The sequence below is a fragment of the Diadema antillarum genome, unplaced genomic scaffold (genome assembly GCF_040938485.1).
Source record: "Diadema antillarum isolate AM-2024a unplaced genomic scaffold, OU_Dant_1.0 scf00000066, whole genome shotgun sequence".
NCBI lineage: Eukaryota > Metazoa > Echinodermata > Echinoidea > Diadematoida > Diadematidae > Diadema > Diadema antillarum.
The window spans coordinates 37,323-59,358 of record NW_027270955.1 but is presented as its reverse complement, the minus strand read 5'-3'; the positions used below and the strand labels follow the sequence as shown (position 1 = coordinate 59,358).

Below are 22,036 nucleotides of genomic sequence, written 5' to 3'. Positions count from 1 at the left end.
TTAGTTGTTATTGTTTTGTTTTGTTTTTGTATTTGTTTTATTTTTGTTTTGTGTTATTTAAAGAAAATTGTCAAAAAGCACATACAGGGAAAAAATCATCAAACTCTGCCAGCCGCTCATACCGAATGTCTTGAAGTGTAAATGGTAAAACAACAGCCTTACTCTAGACGTATGACATGCCGAAAGGCTCTATATCATAAAGTTGAAATTAATAGCATGCTTGAAGTGGGACAGCACGCTCGCTTGTCGAGAAGTAGTTTAATAGGGTGGGTTTCACCCGTGAATTTAGTTCAATTTGATTTCATTTCATTTATTTTTTTCTGTAACCATTTTATAAACATAGTTTTGCAAATAAAATACATATAGGGGGCCTATAGGCCTGTGCACAAAATATTATAAAAGTAGGGTACATATTTACTTCGTTATACTTACTTTGTAATATATGTGTATTCACTTGGTAATAAAAAACTATTCTAATTCAATACAGGCTTATCATTGTTAATGAGTAATAAAAAAAATCTATTTTTGAATGTTTTATGGGTTTGCATGGGTTGAAACAAAGAGCAAAGCTTGAAATCGTGAAAACCTTGGATGACAAATAGGCCTACAGTAGAATACAATGCGTGAACTTTGAGATAGGGTTGCCACGTCAGAGTGCATAGACTTTTTATTGCACTTTGGTACTGTTTAAGCCGTCAGCCAGTCGTTTTCACAATATACTGAAATAAGGTGAGATACAGAAGTCTCTCTCTATTGTGATTATGAACAATTTGATCGCAAAATGAGTTAACTGCATTCATGTTCATTCTAGATATTTGCAACTACAGCGCTACTAAAAACGAGGAAAATGATAAGAAAATAGTATGGGATATTCGTAATAATGACGTCAAGCCTATACTCCTTGTTATGTAGCAAGTGATGTACTACTGAAAAGGTTTTATTTTGCTCTTGATGCTGGTGATTGACTTGATTTATTTTAAGATGTTTGAACATCTGAACCAGTTTTAAAAATCAAACTCTTCATTTAGGGCCTACACATACATACCGAAGGTTAATCAACAACAAAAGGAAGACAAATTTGAAAGTCATTAGCAAGACAACAGAGCGACTGCGAGGGATTAAAGAAAAGAAGACGGTATAATATGTATTGCATAGGGCCTCCACATTAAAAAAAAAAAATGGCTGAATCAAGATATCACGCTTTATCCTGAGACATTTAACACAAAAGAAACATGAAGTCATGCGAGAAACAGAAAAGGGAAAATGGTCCCTTTTGACCCCAGTGATGTTTTCTTCCACACTTTAATTGTGAAATCATGCAGAGATACCCTCCATGTAAATCTGACCCGGTATTACAGGGATGTACGTGTCCGTAAGAAAACCTCCCTGGTATTTATTAGGTGCATTAAATGTGCGTTTGTGTGTGTGTGTGTGTGTGTGTGTGTTTTTTCCCTTCTTGTTTCTTTCTTTTCCTAACGCCGTAAAAAGAGATGGCGTGGAATGTCGGTGCGATTACAAGGCACGTTCCCAGGGGAGATAAGTACAATGACCTGTCATATCAGGTCCTCGGCAAGCTTCGCTATCTACTAGACCGATTCCTCCGATTCCTGTATAATAGTCTTCCTCCCAGGCTTTTTGATTTATCATGATTAACACATCAGCTTTGGTGCTGATAATCTAAGCTTTGCAATGGAAAGTCATATAGACTTGTATTGATTCATAGCACCCTCTGATCATTACTTATGTGGCCAAAATAATATTTAAATATGTGCCATAATTATTTTTCAAAACTGTTTTTCTACTATTTTTCTTTAGATTTACTTGGACACGTCCTAAAAAAAGAAAGAAAAATAAATCCAAACCAAGATTCTATAATTGACATTATCTGTCATTCACTGCTAAGTTATAGGCCTATATAGTTATTTTGAACAACAAAAGACCTTGAATTGCATGACACATTTCCCTTTATAGTCTATAAAACATAACTTGTATACTGATTTCCCCTACAAATTTCCTTGCTTTGTCTTGATTTAATCATACCCACATTATGTTTTAGATAATAACGACTGCCATTATATTATGTTTTATTTATTATTTGAATAATGTCCGTATGTTTAGTTTAGTGTTAGATAAATCTACATGCACTTGTTATTTTTATGCTCACACGGTCATTCAATTGCTTTTCATGCTGTGAATCAGAATTGGATTGAAATATGTTCGCATAAATCAAGTTTGTCTTTAGTGCCCTTCTCATATAGTGGTAATAGCTAGTAATCAATATTATTCATATATGCCTAATTCTTTATGAATAAAGATTTTTCTTTTAATTTTTCGACGGCTGTATTTCCCTACTTTATAAATTGTCATTCCTTTTAATTGTAAATTTCATGTAAGAATTCATCTTTAAATGTCAGCATCTGGGAATCTACACCATACAAACAATGCTTCTATATGCAGATTCCCAATATTTCACATGTCCAGTTGTCTTATTGCTGTATTGGACAATTCACCTGTTCAATGTTTTTGTTACGTTTATGGTTTATTTGTAGAAACGTTGAATATGGAACAATAAAAACAAACAAGCAAACAAGCAAAATGTATAGTTGTTATCAATTATTCATAAATTGTCATTATTACGAATATTTGTCTATATATATTAGGCCTACACCATTATTACTTCCTTTTTGTGTGATGGGCGACCATAATATGGCACACTAATTATGAATGCATGAAGCCCCAAATTATAGTTGTGACCAGCCATGTGCATCAGAACCCAAGTATGCAATCATTGTTAATTTGATTTATATATATACACCATTATATGAAGCACCAAGGTTTTCAAATTATGAGGGAGTCATACGTGGTGATCGCATGAGCAAACTGCTCAAGTTTGGTTGAAATGCAAACAGTTGTTGATAATATCTCACCGTGTTTGCCGTCATGCAAGCATAAAAGATCTATGGGGCTTGGCTTGGAGGTTAGGGTCAGTTCACAATTAAGAGAAGTTTCGACGTTGTTTGGTTTGTCTGATAAAATACTTTCTTTTGTTAAGGAAGGGAGGCTGGGGCGCACAATACTGACCTGACGATTTCCACACAAGCAATTATGATAACTGGGAAATTAATTTTTAGGCTTAAAACATTCTGGAGCAGCCATACAACAAGAATAGTTTATAGGATTTTAACAACAAAGTATGAGAAGTCTTGATATCTAGACTGATCATGCGCACATGTCTGGAAACGAAACGTGCGCTACCTACGTCTGTCTTGGTTTTTTTTTTTTTTTAATCCTTCTTTTTTTTTTTGGGGGGGGGGAGTATGGGCAGAGGGGGGGGGGGGGGGGTGGCTAGTAGGAGATCAGTGGGAATCAGTGGGAATGCTGGGAGATGATTGTTCCAATCCTTTTGGGATTCATTTAAGAGTACATTATATATCTATTCTAGTGTGAAAATCATTTGCTTCAGAATGGTCTCTATATTCAAATTATGTGCAGTTCAATGTTTCCAGGTTAGCATGCCTGTACAGTGACGGAGCGATCGTTAACAATAAACTGCACATTACTTGAATATGAGACCATTCTGAAGCAAATAATTTTCACACAACAATAGATATATAATGTACTCTTAAATGAATCCCACAAGGATTGGAACAATGATCCCCAGTATTCCCACTGATTCCCACTGATCGGTTACTGTAGCCATCCCCTTGATTTTAGATTTGTTCTGATGATGTGAATTCGATGTACAGGTACGAGGTAGTTTTGATAGGTCTGGGCAAAAGTGGGTCTACTACAAAGAGCTGTATTTACATATTATAATACAGCTCTATGGTCTACTATCAGTATTAATATCACGTGACTAGGCGAATCATTACCACGGTGTTGTCATGGCGTTCAGCGTTCGGGTAACTTGGAAAGGTGAGCTTCCGGCTTTGTATTAGATAATGTACGTTTTTGTTGATTAAAGAATAATAACAAACAATTTTCGAACATTTTTGGCTTTTTGGTTCCTAGGGCTCCATATGCTTTAAGTTTATGGATCAACGCCCGCAATGTTCCAACCTGTTTAGACCCAGGTGCCATAAATATGCATGGCACTGCATTCACGTGTAATCGATCGTACGGTCTGTGCGGGAACAGCAAACCTGCCTTAGGCCTAGCGGCACCCTGTCTACAGTGGCCACCTGTAGACAGGTGGCTACTGTACGTACCTATACGGACTCGCTACGGCCACTTTTCATGTAAGCCTACGAACACTTATGAAAATTCCCCAAGAGAGAAAAGCCACGTTAAAGACCATGTCTGTAGCGGCCATCTATAATGGTCACTCTTTTCATAATGGTCGCTCTTTTCATCTCCCATAGGTGGCCGTTATTGACAGGTTTGACTGTACATCCCTTATTGGTAAGAGGGAGATTCCCGATGTGGAAAAACACCTGAAAAAAAAAAAAAAAAGCCGGGAGGTAACGTGCACTGAAAATGAGACAAAACCATAGATTTGCACAGGCCATTCCCCCCTTCTTTGTGGCATTATGCATCCAAGTATAAGGCTTTTATGTTACCAACAGTCTTACATAGCACAATAATATGGGGTTTACTGACTCATTTCCCTGACACACCTCGGGACCAATTCTGTAGGCTACTGATGTGTTATGGTTTAATGACTTGTAGTTATAGAGCTGTAACTGATGCAAAGCTTTTTTTTTCCAACTGTAATGTAAATGTGTTGTCATTAGGCCAATCTATTTTCTCTTTCTTTTTCTTTTTTTAGATCAAGGCTAGATAGATAGCAGAGAAGAAGATCTAAAGCTTGACTGAAAATTATTGTCCAAGTAAAGATAAAAATAAAAAGATTTACAGGGAAAGGGCAAGAGAGAAATAAAGAAAGACAGAGAAGAAAGAGTTTTTCATATAACAGAACCAGAGAACATTTTGAAGTTTTAATAGTAGTGTCTTATTGCAAGAGACATTGAAGAATTATTGGAGGTTTCAAGACATCTGCAAACTTTCAACAATACTTTCCAGTGGATGGTTTGGTGGATAAATTGATTAGTAGATTAACAGAAATGGCATATTTCTTTCTTTTTTTCAGAAATGCTTATACTATACATAGCAGTAGGCCTATAGGCCTACCATCTTTTGGCTAGAAATTTTGTAAGAGGTGAAATTGGTAGTTACAGGAGATATGTTCCCCTCTCTCTGTGCCCCTATGAACTGCCCAACCCAATTGTCCATCTAATCTTTGATATCTTGGTTCCTCCAAAAGTTTTCGTACGGTGGGGCAGACAGTTAAAACGAAAATGCCATATTTCTGATAGAGTTTGTGACGAATTAAGCGTGACATGACTTGGGAGACTTTTCTCCTCCGCGGCCATGAGGGGGGCATGCTACACCAGCTTAACATTCTAACCTCAGTTCTACCAAAAGTGAGTGGACTGCTAGGATATCAAATACCAAAGAAAAGAAAAATGTGTGAGAAGAAAAACAAATTTATCATCTCACAAGAAGAGACCAGCAATTTTGATACATACCACCATATTTCTTGTTTGTTTCGCCTACATCAGTGGGGAATAGTTTGAGGCCAGTCGAGGTAGAGTGGGATGAAAGAACGCTTGAGATGAAGGCTCTTGGGAGTATAGAGTTGAAGTGCATGAAAATCTGATTACACCAAACTTGGAAGAAAGGTTAAGGGTGGAGCTGGTGTCAAGCTATGTGAAACTCAAAGGGATGTCAGAAATGTTTGAAAGGGCATTGACCTCCGATTTTACATAGCCGCTGGAATGTTGTTGTTGTTGTTGTTGTTATGGAAGGAAAAAACAAACAATAGCTGGTGGCCCTATTGAAGTTTGAACAATGATTTGCCCCGGGCAATGCTGAGATCAAATCAAGCAATGTTATAAGCAAATCAAATGTTATTATTGTTTAAACTTAATGCTAATAAAGTAATATGCTGAAATAAACTTTGTGAATTATCCTCTTGATCTGACTGGCTCTATACAGGACAGCCATCCATGTCTAAACAAGGATGACCTTAAAAAGAAACCTTTGTCTGTATCTATCAGGCAGAAATTATATTTTAAAAAAAGTGTTTTTTTTTTCCAACCATGGCAGATGTCGTACATAGGAATTAATTTTACATGAGAAAGAAACTTTGAACCCATGCTGTAGTGGGTGACATTGGTTTGTTTATCATCACCAGATTTTGACATGCTGGAGCCACAGTTGTGTTTTAAAATATGCCTCAGTGGGGAATACAGCCCGAGAGAAAGAGAGATATAATTATAGATAATACAGATGGAGTGAAAGCAAGTTCCAGCAGACAGACAGAATGAAAGAGAGATAATATATAACAAGGCCTAAGATTGATGGTGAGAAAGAAAGAGAAGAAGAGAGATATATGAAATTCATGTTTAGCTCCACAAAATTTCATTTTTTTCTGAAAGGAATAAAAGATTTATTGTATTCTTTTATTTTCATTTCATTATTATTAGCATGATTGATTATTGTTAGTGTTTTTTGTAATTATTATTATAATTATTATCGTTATTAATGTTATTATCATTGTTAATGTTATTATTATTATTATTATTATTATTATTATAAATACCATTAATATTATTATTATCATTAATGTTATTATTGATATTGTTATTATTATTATTATCATTATTATTATTATTATCATTATTATTATTATTATTATTATTATTATTATTATTATTATTATCATTATTATTATTATTATTATTATTATTATTATTATTATTATTATTATTATTATTATTATAAATGTTATTACCATCATTACCATTATTACTACTTTATCATTTTCTTCACATTCCATGCAGTCTTCCAAGATGTCCATGTCATGATGTTCATCGGTTTTGGCTTTCTGATGACGTTCCTGAAACGCTACGGATACGGTAGCGTCGGCTTCAACTTCCTTCTGGCCGCGTTTGTGATCCAGTGGTCCACCCTGTACCGTGGCTTTCTGGAGCTGGAGCACGGAGAGATCTATGTCAACATTCAGACGTGAGTTGACAACAGCCCCATCCTTTTTTTTTCTTTCTTTTTTTTTTTTTGCTGAAAGCTTTGCATGATTTCAATTTCAATTTCAATTTCAATTTTATTTTCGTATTTCTCGATGGAAAATACATTAGATATAACAAAATATGGTAATACAGAATGTCCAGCCTGGATGTATACTTAATACAAGCATAGTACATAGCAGCGATGTGTCATTTTCAATCAAAGTAAAAGAATGCTATAGAGAAATACGATGGAACCTACTAAAAAGCAAAGCTTGTTGAGTGTAGGTCCCTTCAAACAGCCTATAAGTGTGAAGAACAGGATGAAGAGCACGGGTACAACTAAAGACCAAAATAAAGAATAAACAAAAATAATGACTATTAATACTCGTGGGGGGGGGGGGTACAGAAGATTCTTCTCAAATATAATAAAATGATTCTAACAAGTAACCACATGCTACTCACTATGATGAATGTTGTGACCCATTGATCAACTTGATCGTCTAAGTGTTATGCGGAGTGAGAATGCATTCGATTCACTGCATGCGTGGCGAAGAACAATACATGCTTTTTAATGGGCATGCAGTATAGACAGGGCAGAGCCAGGCAAAAACTGCCTTTTTTTCCAGTCAAGGTTTTCTCACTTGATTCTGGTACTTTAGACCATACTTAACAAAATAAGCTTCTGCGCCATCTTGAAATCTGTCCCAAATCCAAGATGGCCGCCAAATATCCAAAATGGCCGCCAGAGGACCTAAAAAGTGCCTTCTGTGGTTAAGATTTGTCTGGGGATGGGTTTTTTTAACTCTATTTGATGATAAATGGTAAGAGGAATAAGATTCAGTGAATTTAAATTAGAATCAGTTTCTTTTTTATTGCGAAAATCCATCATGGCCGCCAGACGCAGCTCCCGAAATTAATAAATGTCATAATAACCGGAGGGCCAAACCCTAAAAACTTGCTTACTTAACAAGTGAGTTCCACTCTCTCTACAAACTAAGTAGACCATGCTTATTTTCAAATTTTTATTGTAACAAACAACATTCCACTGGTCTACCTCAAAAGAATTTGTTGCGAAAGCCTCCAAATCCAAAATGGCGTCCAAGATGGCTGCCATATTTACTGAATTTGCTATTTGAAAGATAGAATTTGATAGAAGCATCAGATTTCAACAAATGTGATGTCATATGAAAGAGAATTAAATTTCCTACAAGTTGATACCATTTTTGTGGGCGATTGTGATAACTGAATTGAGATATAAAGGAAAAATACTCATTTTTTGATATTTTTCTGAAAAAAGGAAAATCATGAAAATGCTTGATGCAGCATAAATCAGAAAAAGACTGAAGGATTATCTTGGAACGTTGTTAAGAATGTTGCTTAACATATGATTAATATTTGGAGAAAATTAAGGGTCAGTACCATTTGCGGTTCAGGAGTTATAATGTCTCAAACTTGAAAACTCACTGTGTAAAAATTTCCACTTAAGCTGTGACAAGACCTTGTTTGTCGTAAAGAGAGTCTGCACGCGCCAAGACTACTACACGCACCACTTGCACTGACGCTTGCAGCAGTGCCAGTGGTGCGTGTAGTAGTCTTGGTGCGCGCAGACTTTTTTTGACAAACAAGAGTTTGTGCCTGCAAACTAACTTTTCATACCAAGTGGTAGCTCGGGTGACGCTGATCGTTATTATTTCAAAGTAGATTGTTCTGATATGTTTTTATGCCTCCGCCAACGAAGTGGCCGGAGGCATTATGTTTTCGGGTCGTCTGTCCGTCCGTCCGTACGTACGTCCGGACGTCCGTCCCGTTTTGTTTTTGTCGATATCTCAAGAACCGTGTGGTGGTTTTACATCAAACTTGGTATGAGGGTATATCCTGGGGGATAATATTTTGTTTGGATTTTAGGGTCATGGGTTCAAAGGTCAAAGGTCACAGGTTATTTTGTGAAAAAAAAGGTTGAAATTTCATGTTTTTCTCCATATCTCGCAAATGGTTACAGGTATCTTCATGGAACTTAGTATATATATGCTTGTACCGATGGGCAGTGATTATCTAGGAAAGTTGGGGGTCATGGGTCAAAGGTCAGGGGGTCAAAGTTCAAGGTCAATTCCTCAAAATATCACTACTTATATTTATGCAATGCCTGAAGGTTTGGTTTTTTTTTTAACTTGATGTATGCATGTATTACCAAATATATATTCTGTGGGAAGTTTTTGCCAAAAGGTCAAAAGTCAAAAGGTCAAAGGTCAAGTGAAAGTGCTTGATTGCACTTTTTCCTCCATATCTCGAAAGTAACTCAAGGTATCATCATGGAACTTAGATATTTGTGCATGTTCTACCTGACAGTGATTCTCTTTGGAACTGTGAGGTCAAAGGTCAAAGGACACGTTTAGATAATGCTATTTTACCATTTGATACTGAAATTATACTTTTTCTCAATACCTTGAAAATTACTCAATGCATAAACTTATAAAAGGGTCAAAAGTCAAGTAAAAATCATCAGTTCCCCAAATACCTGCACTCTGACGTTTTAATCATTCATCCATTTGAACCTAGTTCTAGGAAAGTGAACATTCAGCACATTTGTGGCAAACCTGTCATTTTAATATTTTGCCAATTGTGTGAAACTGTCATCACACATTGTCAAGACATTGTACTATAGACCTATTAGGAGAACCATGCATTATGGCGGAGGCATACCAGTCGCCGTAGCGACATTTCTAGTTTTTTATACTAAGCTGTCAACAGTTATCAATGTTGTGGTTTCTTGAAAAGAAATGGTGATATCTCCGTATGTTTTAGGCTTCATTATATATATATATATATATATATATTTTTTTTTACATGGTACAATGTTTTGTGATACAACTAACCTGCACATATAAATCGAACGTGATATCTCTTCCAATGGTAAACAATACCTTTAGTGTGTTGTGTCAGAGTCAAATCTTGATTAATAATTTGATATATTTTTAGAATTTCTTGTATTGCTGTCTATCATATATATTGTCCTTGATTAAACCATATTGAGGGTTTATTTATTTATTTATTTATTTATTTATTCATTTTTTTTTTGGGGGGGGGGGGGGTGGAGCTAATTTTAGTGTTTCGGTAAGGCCCGATCTTTGATTTTAAAAAAGAAATGCTTCTGTACCAAAGATATGCTTTTGTACTTGTATGTTACTCTGCTGTAGTAGAAACGTGAATGATGATGGCATATGTGTAATAATATCTGATCCGTACATGTCCTTGAAAGCCCTTCTGATCCGAGCATCCCCCCCCCCCCCCCCGAAAAATCCGACATGGCGGCAATTTCTCAAAGTTGCTTTTAAATGTGTTGTGCGAAATTACTTTTCAGTATATTGTTCAAATAACACTGTCCAAAATGATTATTCATGCTGTATATTCACATTTCTGAGGGGCCCACATTCTACAAGACTTGTCTTTTTTAGTGGGTCCCTCCATTTTTCGAATTATCCACAATGTTTACTTACTTCAAATCACTCAAGTTTTATGATAATCTGTAATGATTGTAAGGTGCTACAATTATTGTATTCTTTTCATCCTACATAGTTTTGAGCACCTGATTTTCTGTTACCAAAAAGAAGTGATGTTTATATGTTCTTGTCGAAAAATGAAATAAAACATTGAATTGAATTGAATTGAATTGAATTTACAAATAAGCATGCTGAAAGTGTATTCACTGTAAATAGATTTTTCTTACATCGTTTTAGGCTGATTTCATGTGGGTTATAGTGTCAAAATTGAATTGAACTAATGCCATTGGTAGATGCTTTCACATTTTAGATATCAGGATCACTCGAGAGTGGAAATGTTCATTTTCATTCCTTTTATAGAGTGATCTCAGGGATCACTCAAAGAGTGACGAGTGATCCCTAAGGTCACTCTAAAATGAGTGAAAATGAAAATTTTCACTCAAAATTCACTCCAATTTTACTTTAAATTTACTGATTTCCATTATTAACTCCTTCAAAAATGAAACTTCAACTCGATTTTTTTTTTTCGGAGTAGAATATCACTGGTTTTAAAAATATCTCCATAAAAACCCATGACGGTTTGAAATAGCACTATAAATGTTCAAAATATATTAAAACTATAAATAGCTAGCACAACAGACAAAATTGTACCAAAATCAAAATAATACATTTAATTTGGCGCAATAAACTATGTCAGCTTTGATGGCCTGCAATCTTGAAGTTTTTGAGTGATTGATCCAAAATTTGTTTTAAACTTTCTATAGCATGGTTGTTTCAAGCTTCTACCTCTATTTGAAAGACATTTTTTGCTTCATCTCATCTGCTCCAGAACAATCTACTTTGAAATGATAGCGATCGGCGTCACCTGAGCTACCACTTGGTATGAAAAGTTAGTTTGCAGGCACAAACTCTTGTTTGTCAAAAAAGTCTGCACACACTAAGACTACTACACACACCACTGGCACTGCTACAAGCGTCAGTGCCAGTGGTGCGTGTAGTAGTCTTGGCGCATGCAGACTCTCTTTACGATAAACAAGGTCTTGTCACAGCTGAAGTGGAAATTTTTACCTTTGTTATAGTGAGTTTTCAAGTTTAAGACATTATAACTCCTGAACCGCATATGGTACTGACCCCTAATTTTCTCCAAATATTAATTATATGTTAAACAAAATTCTTAAAAATGTTTCAAGATAATCCTTCAGTCTTTTTTTGATTTATGCTGAATCAAGCATTTTCATGATTTTCCTTTTTTCAGAAAAATATCAAAAAATGAGTATTTTTCCTTAAAATCTCAATCCAGTTATCACAATCTCCCACAAAAATGGTATCAACTTGTAGGAAATTCAATTTTCTTTCATATGACATCACATTTGTTGAAATCTGATGTTTCTATCAAATTCTATCTTTCAAATAGCAAATTCAGTAAATATGGCGGCCATCTTGGACGCCATTTTGGATTTGGAGGCTTTCGCAACAAATTTTTTGAGGTAGACCAGTGGTATGTTGTTTGTTACAATAGAAATTTGAAAATAAGCATGGTCTACTTAGTTTGTAGAGAGAGTGGAACTCACTCATTAAGTAAGCGAGTTTTTAGGGTTTGGCCCTCCGGTTATTATGACATTTATTAATTTCGGGAGCTGCGTCTGGCGGCCATGATGGATTTTCGCAATAAAAAAGAAACTGATTCTAATTTTAATCCACTGAATCTTATTTCTCTTACCATTTATCATCAAATAGAGTTTTAAAAAAACCCATCCCCGGACAAATCTTAACCACAGAAGGCACTTTTTAGGTCCTCTGGCGGCCATTTTGGATTTTGGGCGGCCATCTTGGATTCGGGACAGATTTCAAGATGGCGCAGAAGCTTATTTTGTTAAGTATGGTCTAAAGTACCAGAATCAAGTGAGAAAACCTTGACTGGAAAAAAAGGCAGTTTTTGCCTGGCTCTGCCCTGTCTAGTAGGTCTACTGTAGCAATTCTTTCTGAATACAGGCACTAGCATATATATGTACCTTTGATTATATTTGCTTCACTGCATGCATGGTGAAGAAGAAAACATCTGCAATACTACTAAGGTTAGCCTAGCTTCAATTTAACCATTGCTCTTCCAAACGGATCTGCAATTTTCGTTACACCCCAGCATTGACCCGGTACAGGTTAGGCCTATTTTAATAATTGCAAAGCAAGAGAAGTACAGATGGGGAAAAAAAGAGACAACAAAACAGAAACAGATGAAATCAACTAATATCATAAATAGTTTTTGTGAAATGATACGCAAGGACCACAATTCATATCCTTCCTACATATCCAATGGATTACATATGATGGTAGTATAGGGCCATTTTAGATCTGATTCACTGATTCAGTTATGGAGCAGAATTTGTAATACAACAGTAAATTGTAAATTTACTGTTGTAAACTGTAAATTGTCCAGCGGGTACTCTTCCCAAAAGTAGCAAGATTTTGTGACTGACGATATATCATGCTTTTTTAAATTCTTGCTGCATCATGTGATAGTAGCTTATATCACAAAGCTATTAAAATGCTGGTAGATATGACGTTTGATCCTTTGAGCAGTAAATCATTGAACCTCTGTCTTACATACCTAAGGCATTGGTACATAAACTTTTAAAGACAATTCTTTTAGTCTGGCCACAGTCAGATAAATTACTGTGCAATTGAGTAGTGGAAAGAATTCCTTTTCTTTTCCTTTGTCTAGAACTTTTGTCTGAATTTATGGCCCTTCCTCTTAGTTACTGCAGTAGATGAACTTAACAGATTTAATACACAGTGCTTGACAATGATGATCTTTTACTGTATGACGTTTTGTGAGTCTTTTGGATTTTTAGTTTTTTAAGTCTAAGGTCCACTTTCTTTCTCGCATCAGCCTTCTCGAGTGAAGGAATATCCCCTTTACTTATATTTCATAAGTGATATGGTAATCTAATTACTCTGAGTCTGTACGATCATAATTTCTTTGTGTTTGTTTGTTTGTCTGTTTGTTGTTATTGATGTATGTGTCCTGTTTTTTTATCATAGCCAAATATATGCTGCCTGGGGAGCCAGTGAAAAGATGTATGAGGCTAGAAAGAGGCTAGTCTTGGGGGGGGGGGGGGGGGGGGGCTTAGAATGCATTCGACTGATTTATGAAATCTCACACCCCCTTTGAGCAGGGAGAGATTCCACAACCTGGTCTTTGTCAACTTTTATAACCCACCCCCTGTAAAAGTGTTCCAGTGGAGGAGGGTACCGCTTAGTAGATATTTGAGATGATAGGCGATAAAGATGCCTATCGCCATGGAAACGTGACACAGGATGAGATCTCTATTAGGGATGGAAATGTGATATGGTGGACCTGTTAGAATGCATCACTGGTGTATGACATTCCTTCCGAGGAGGTCTTCATTTCCAGTCACCACTGGTAGGGGTCCTGTCTGGGCCAGTTTAGTTGGATGGAAAGATGACACTGCTTATGCCAATTTATTAGCCACACCCATTTTTTTCATACAATGTAGCCTGTGTGAAAGAAATAGAATGAAACTAAAACAGGAACTTTAGGGCTGAATTCATGGGCAAGGAAGTCAAAGGTTATTTGGAGTTTTCATTACCTTTTACCATACCCATTTTTATGCCTCCGCCATGAAGTAGTTCCGGAGGCGTTTTCGGGTTGTCCGTCCGTCCGTAATGAATTTTGTAGACAAAGTAACTATCAAAACCTGTTGAGGTATCCTAATGAAACTTGGCATGTATGTGTATTAGGGGGTGAAGTTGTGCCTATCAACTTTTGGGTGCACATGCTCAAGGTCAAAGGTCAAAAGGTCAAGGTCAAATACCTAAAATATCACTATTCCCTCCATATCTATGCAATGCCTGAAGATATTTTCTTGAATCTTATTGTATACATGTATTACCCGATTAAGATTCTCTGGTGAAAGTTTTGGTCATGAGGTCAAAGGTCAAAGGTCAAAAGGTCAAGTAAAAAATATCCAAACTTCTTTTATTTCTCCATTCCTTGGAAAATTGTTCAAGGTATCTTCATGGAACATAGTATATACATGTACTGACTGGCAGTGATTATCTAGAGAATGTAGGGTTCATGGGGTCAAAGGTCAGGGGTCAAAGGTCAAGTGCAACACTTCAAACTTTTACTTTTCCCCTCATGGTCATGCAATGCCGGCATGATTTATTTTTTTTACACTTGGTGTATGCATGTGTAACCTAATAGAAATTGTCTGGAAAGTTTTTTTTTTCTCTTTTTCTCTTTTTTTTTTGCCTCAAAGGTCAAAAGGTCAAAGATCATGTGAAAGTGCTGAACTAACTTATTCCTCCATATCATGGAAGTGGCTCAAGTTATCTTGAAACTTACTACATATTTATGCATGCTCTACCTGAAAGTGATTATCTTATGAATTTTAGGGTCAAAGGCCAGATGAAAATGGTAACAATTTACTATTCAATACAGAAATTGCACTTTTTCTCCATACCGGTACCTTGAAAATTACTCAATGCATAAATGTATGAATGGGTCAAAGTCAAGTTAAAGTCCTTAAATCACCAAATACATGCTCTCCTATTCATCCAATTAAACCTAGGTCAAGGAAGGTGAACATTCAACACATTTGTGACAAACTTGTCATTTCAATATTTTGCCAATTTTGTGAAAATGTAATCACACTTTGTCCACATGTACTATCTAGACCTATTAGGAGAATCATGCATTATGGCGGAGGCATACCAGTCGCCATAGCGACATTTCTAGTTTTTTTTTTTTTTTTTACTTAACCTGTTGAGGACGAACTGATTTTGCTACAACACTCATTTTCCATAGACTCCTGCCTGAGTATACTTGTTAACAGGTTAAAATGTAGCCTCTGAGAAAGAATGAATCACAAACAAGACTGTCGAAGCTTAGAGCTGAATTCATGGGGCAGATAGTCAAATATCATCTAGAGTTTTTATCACTTTTAGAGCAAGTCTCCCTTCCAGACTATATTTATTAATGTACTATGCCATCTTATAAATGCTTGGAAACTTCTAAGAAATTAAACCCTTTGTGTGCTTAATTGAGTACTGATTCACACAACAAAATCCATTGCATTGTACATGCTGTCCAAAGTCCCTTGTACTGGAAAGGTTACAGTGACATCAAAGTCGTGATCAGGCTGCACAAAGGTAAAAAGAAACCAACAACTTAAGTAATGTAATGTAAGAAATACTATGTTAATTTTTACATGTGAAGAGGGGTATAAAGCACATGGTAAAACACCTTTTTAGATGTGATAGGAGCTTACTTGAGGTAATGTCAGATTGCAGGTGTACCAGTAGGTATTGGTAGTATGACATTTCTGGCGCACAGAAAACAAGGAAGATGAATTGATGTAAAATGTTTGAGTTTTGTAGTTGCCATATTTTCCTTATTTAGATCAAAAGTCCTTGTACTGCTTCTGTTGAATATGATGGATGAGTTTCTTTTAATGACCAAAAAAAAAATCACAAATATTTACCATCAAACCATATTAAACCCACTTGCAAGACTTCATCGTAGAGCTCAAGGTATAATGTTGCCATAAGTATAGAAGTTCTAATATGATTTCATCTTCATTGCAAAAAAAAAAAAGGAGGGAGGGGAGGGGAATGGGGTGGAGATGGAAATGGGGGCGGGGTGGAGTTGGGAATGGGGGGCTTGCACAGGACTGTTTAAGGTGTTTGTTTAACATATAGGCCTGTAAAATTTCAATGTAGACCAGCGGAGCATGATGACGTGTTGTATGCAGTTTTACATTCATAATGTTCTCATTGAAAGAGTCCAACTGTTCTTTATTGCCGACAAACTGGGAATTTATCCCTGACTTGTGATTCAAAAAGAAATTCTCGGTCGAGGAACAAGTTCACAAACCCAGTGGTTGTTGCACTCATAAATCAAAATTGTTTTCCTCTTTTCCCCTCTTATCTGGCTCTCAAATTCATGGTCATTGCATTAGCTTCCCCCACCTGTTATTTGCATAATACACATTCCGAGGAGAGTGAAATGGACATAGCTATTGAAAACACTTAAACAAAAACACACACACAAATGCACACACACACACACACACACACACACACTCTCTCACACATGCACAATCAATTGATATATTGACCAAAGAAGAATGGGGAGGGGGTGGGTGTACATTGCAGAGAACAGGTGCAGGTACAATGACATATCTCATATGTTCATTTCATGTTCATTTCAAACAACTTTATCGCCAATCATACCAGACTGTTTGTATGCATCTTATGTGACATAAAGTCAATGAATGGTATTGTGATCGATGTGAGGTAATTGCATTCCCATTCCCTTGGGCAATACTCAGTCAACATGATCACATTTCTTCAGTCCCAGGTCAGTCAGAGGCAATTCAGCCCATGACCTTTGACACTTCAATACTGTGTGAATCCAGCTAGGTCACTGATGGGATGCACTTTGCTTGTACACCATATATTTGCGAGCTGTGGAAGGTTTTCTACACAAGTGAAAGTTTTAAGAAATTTTGTTTTCTTTTTTAAAGCTTCCTTTTTGCTTTGTCTATTAATTTTCTCTGTTCCAAGATTGGCAGGCAACTCAATGCTGTACTTCAGAAACGTCTGTCAAATTTTACAAGTGAATGCTTGATATAGTGTGGGATCTAAAGCAATTAAAACAATCACTAGGTACCATGGCTACCTTGTAACTCCAAGTAAAGAAAATGAAGAGTTTGTTCGCAAAAACCGATAAGTCCATATTTGCCGTATGGAGATATTTGCGATTAAAGGTCAAGAAAAATTAAGAGAATATTAAGAAAATTTTTGCTTCTTTTGACCATAACTTCAAAAATGTACCTGTATATGTAATGACCAATATATCATTTTAAAGGTATTATTTTGTTCTTTATGACAGAGACCGTAATTCAAAATCTTCAAAAATGGACTTATCGGTTTTTGCAAACAAACTCTTCAAATGCTAACCCTAAGGTTCACAGTTTGTTTTGATGTTGACAATTAAGATCCTTTCCTATAGGTTCTCCTCTCCCCTAATATATAATGTGATTATTTTTTACTATCTGTTGGCATGTGTAATTGCTAGAAATCCTGGTACATTCATCGATCACAGCAATTTGAAAAAAAAGGGTCCCCAGAATACTATAAACTGAGGTCATTCGTCTATACATCGCTCTTTAACAACAAAGTAGACCACAGTGATGGAAAACACATTTAATTGTGTTCTCTTTTTTTTTTGGTAGCTTTCAGAATGACATGACAATAACAACAAACAAGCTGCTTTCTAAGATTGCTGCTCTTTAAAGGAGCAGTCTTTAAATAGCAGCTTAATTGTGTGGGTTGACTGAGCATGAGAGTGGAAGCCAATAGATAAATGTTATGCTTTGAGATTGTTCAGATCACATGTACTCAGCAGTCCTTTGGCATGCTACAAAGCTGTGAGCATTTCATAGGTAGGGCCTATAGCAATGAAAAGAATCTCTCTACGCCTAATTATCTATCTATCTCTCTCTCTCTGTCTCTCTCTGTCTCTCTCTCTCTCTCTTTATCTATCTATCTGTCTTACTCTACCTATCTATATATATATATATATATTATCTATCTACCTGTCTCTATTCTATTCATCTATCTGTCTATCTATCAGTCTATTTATCTATCTATCTCTCTTAATTTATCTCTCTCTATCTATCTATCTGTCTCTCTCTCTCTTTATCTATCTATCTGTCTTACTCTATCTATCTATCTCTCTCTCTCTTTATCTATCTATCTGTCTCTATTTATCTATCTATCTATCAGTCTATTTATTTATCTATCTGTCTCTATTTATCTATCTGTCTATCTATCAGTCTATCAATATCTATCTATATATCTCTCTTTATCTATCTATCTGTCCATCTATCTATCTATTTATCTTTCTATCTATCTCTCTTTATCTATCTATCTATCTCTCTTTATCTATCTATCTCTCTTTATCTATCTATCTATCCATCTATCTATCTATCTTTTGATCTATCTCTTTCTTCTTTTCTTTCTTTCACATCACACATAAACACACATTCACACAAATGACATTCCCTCAGCTTTTGTTGAGCCGCAGTGAAAATTCCTATTATTTGGCATGACAGGATGTGAAGCTTAACTTTTGGGGGGAAAAAAAAAACATCAACAGGCAAAACCTGTGACTGTAATTGTTATGAATGGGAGCTCAGCCAGACTAAATAGGCCTATAATCAATGCTACAAACTTTAAAAACAAACAAACCAACAAACACATGGATACAAGTTGTGCCGGACTTTAATTTGATGAATTCTGTTCACTTTTTCACCTTACATCTCAGACGGATAGCTGTCGTTGAATGGAATCAGCAAATGTCTAGATCATGAAATGTTAGTGCTTATTTCTTTTGTTCCTGATCTTCTTTCAAGCGTGTCAGGCGTTGTCATATTCCTCTGCTGAGGGTAGCGTAAAGGCTTAATTATGTGGATCATGGGCCCATCAACTTCTGGAACTTTTGGAATTTGTTTCTTTTTAAAAGCTTTATCTGATCACTTTTCCGAGTGACACAATGAAGTTTGTGCACACTGTAAGAAGGCGAAAATGTTCCATGTGCTATCATGTTTTATCGCTAACACATGCGGCTGAAATGAGTTTCGAAGCTGACTGCAATCTGCAATAGACAATCACTACAGCAACCTTTGTAAACTCCCACCAAGCATGCAACCCTATCATGCCTACAGAGTCCAATTACTGTGTAACCAGAAACCGAAAGCAGCATGAAACTTTCGCAAATTTGAGTGGACGGTCTTTTTCGCAACTTGCAACCTTCTACTACTGCAGTTACCCTAGCTCATCCATTTTGAATGATCAGCAGGACTACCACTGTGTTACTGAATGCACTGCATAAATCATTTTAAGACATTCTAATCCTGTAATGACTCTCAGAATGCAGTGTATTTAAATGGGACTCTAATCACACAGCCATTATATTTCCTCTCTCCCAAGAATGATAACATGCTGAAGGACGGACCCATTTTCTATTCCCCTAAAACCAATCAAGGACACTGGTAAGACTCATGTGCTTGAAAGGAGGGAGAAAAAGAGAGTAAAAAACATTGAAAGAAAGGAAACCTATCAAACATAAAGTGTTTGAGAACACGTGTACAAACCATGTGACCAATTTAATGCTACGTAGGCCTATTTCCAGGGGAGAAAGGGACGGAAAGAGAGAGAGAGAGAGGGGGGGGGGGTGTTAGGATGAGGAGAGAGAAAGAGGATAGAATGTGGGGGAGGAATGGGCCTTTATGTCGAATATTGTGTCTGCTGTCACAAACCTTTTTATCAGGAGGTGTGCGTGGTGGTGATGCTCTTTTAACTGCTTTTGATTCATATAGCTTCAACCCTCAATCATATAAGATACTGGCCTTGTAACAGATCTGTTTCTTTTTTATCAGTGTTCTTGCATCTTATTATCTTCAGTCCCTCCCCTCCCACAAACAAACACACAAACAAAGGATGTAGAAATATGTGTTGAAAAATAAATTTCATGCCCAGATTAGTTTACTGTGCTCTCCAGCGAAAAATATCCCTGCATACAAGGTTTGTCTGTTGAACTGTTTTATTCAATTTACCGAGATGGAATATTTGTTGATAAAGAGAAACTGAATCATCCAGCTATTAGGCGTTTCATTTTGTTGGTCATATTTATTTCAAAGCCCTTTTCTATCACAACAGGTTTCAAACTTGAATGAAAAGAAATCTGCAACATCTCATGAATTCAGATATGTGACGATTACATTTTGACATCGCGTATTAGTCTAATGTGTACACACAATTTACTGTACAGTATGCATGCATGCAATGTGTATGCAGGTAATAACGATAAAATCAGTGATGACAATATTAATGGTCTATGATAATTAATTAAGAAGTGTGATCTTGACCTTTTAATCTTATAAGCCCTGATCGATATATTGACTTTATTTTAAGGGTGTAATATACCGCAGGAAGAGACTGTCATTTTAAAAGACAATGTGTGTCGAGCTCACCCGAGTGCAATCCAGACTAGCCTCTGGTATGAAACGCTGCTCTGCCCGCACCCTGCGTTTAATTAGCAAATCATACCCAGACGTCCTTCTAGAGTGCACTCAGGTGACGTCTAGAGCAGTTTGGTGTGAAAGGGGTATTAAATTTGACCCCCTTGAGCTTGTAAGGTTGGTGCCCCCATCTATTCCATTCCCACAAAAGTGATTTATAATGCTTAGGGCGTGCAGGTAGGCAAGGTTGTTTGAAGCTCCCTGGCATCATATTAGATCACTGGAGTTATTTTCCGAGCTTGTTCATTGCTCCATTTCAATACTGCATGTATTGCAGCTGAAAGAAATCCACACCAACACCGCTCTTTTTTTTTTAACTGCAGCCTTATAATAATGATGGTATTATTACAGAATATGATAGTCTTTATCCAGGGTAGCCTCTTAGTGTTGCCACTGATCTACCAGAGGACCTTGCCATTATCATGACCCTGCCAGGATTGCCAGCTACTACCCATTTATTACACCTGGGTAGATAGGGAAATGATGGTATGAAATAACTTGTCCAAGGACGTAGGCACTTGACGGGATTCGAACTGGTACCTCTGATAGAAATTCAGGAGTCTTAGCCACTATATGCTTCAGTGCCCCCTTACTTATAGACATTAGTAGCATCAAAGTTTTCCTTTTCTTTTTGTAACCACCTCCCTTTGTGCCACCAGACATTTTTAGTGCCACCAGAAGTTTAACTTTCCTTTTCCTTGGTTTTTAAACCTCCTTACTTTTACTGTCGTCAGTCTGAACTAGTCTCCCATGCATGACAAGAGAGGGAGTAGGCTCACTTTTCTATTTTTTTTGCATAATGCGATTGATTACTGCCGGACAAATCTACTTGTGGTGTGAAAATAATGCTAGACGCGATCTTCAGGTTACAGTAAGGTGTTGCAAAGTACTGCTGAAAAGAGCCACCATCAATTTTCCCCGCTTGCGTAAAAGACGGGGAAGCGCAAAAAGTGCTGGCATGGTCACGACAGACTTGGTATGACTTTTAATGCCTTCAGATAGGACAGATTTACTTCGCTGTGCGATAACACCTGAGTAGCTCTATAGACAGACTTCCATGTATCAGAGTGGAATTAATGACATTCCTTTTTTATACTTCTTTGCGCTTCATTGTTGTCGGTTTGCTTATTTCAGTGGTGCATCCGATGCTCATCATGACTGGGTACATGCAGTGGGCAGGTTATCAACAAGTATCTATCCATGCACGTGTGAACAAGTGTGCTTTGATCCACTGAAGATTCACTGAAATAGAAGAAGCTGAAGCAGAAGAAGGCAAGAAGATCTGAGGAAAGAGGAGAGAGGAGAAGACGAAGAGGAAGAGGAAAGAGGAGGAGAAGAAGAAGAAGAAGAGGAAGAAGAAGAAGAAGATAGAAGAAGAAGAAGAAGAAGAAGAAGAAGAAGA

At 36.6% G+C, this 22,036-nt stretch overlaps 1 protein-coding gene across 1 annotated transcript in view; it reads left to right on the top strand.

Annotated features, from left to right (window-relative positions):
• LOC139716568 (ammonium transporter Rh type B-A-like) overlaps positions 1-22,036 on the top strand; it is a gene marked incomplete at its 3' end in the record, with an annotated part of 59,559 nt that overhangs the window by 4,163 nt on the left and 33,360 nt on the right. The window contains exon 2 of the mRNA XM_071628099.1: positions 6,846-7,029. Within this exon, the coding sequence (XP_071484200.1) occupies positions 6,846-7,029 (184 nt within the window). The remainder of the gene's footprint in view (positions 1-6,845; positions 7,030-22,036) is intronic.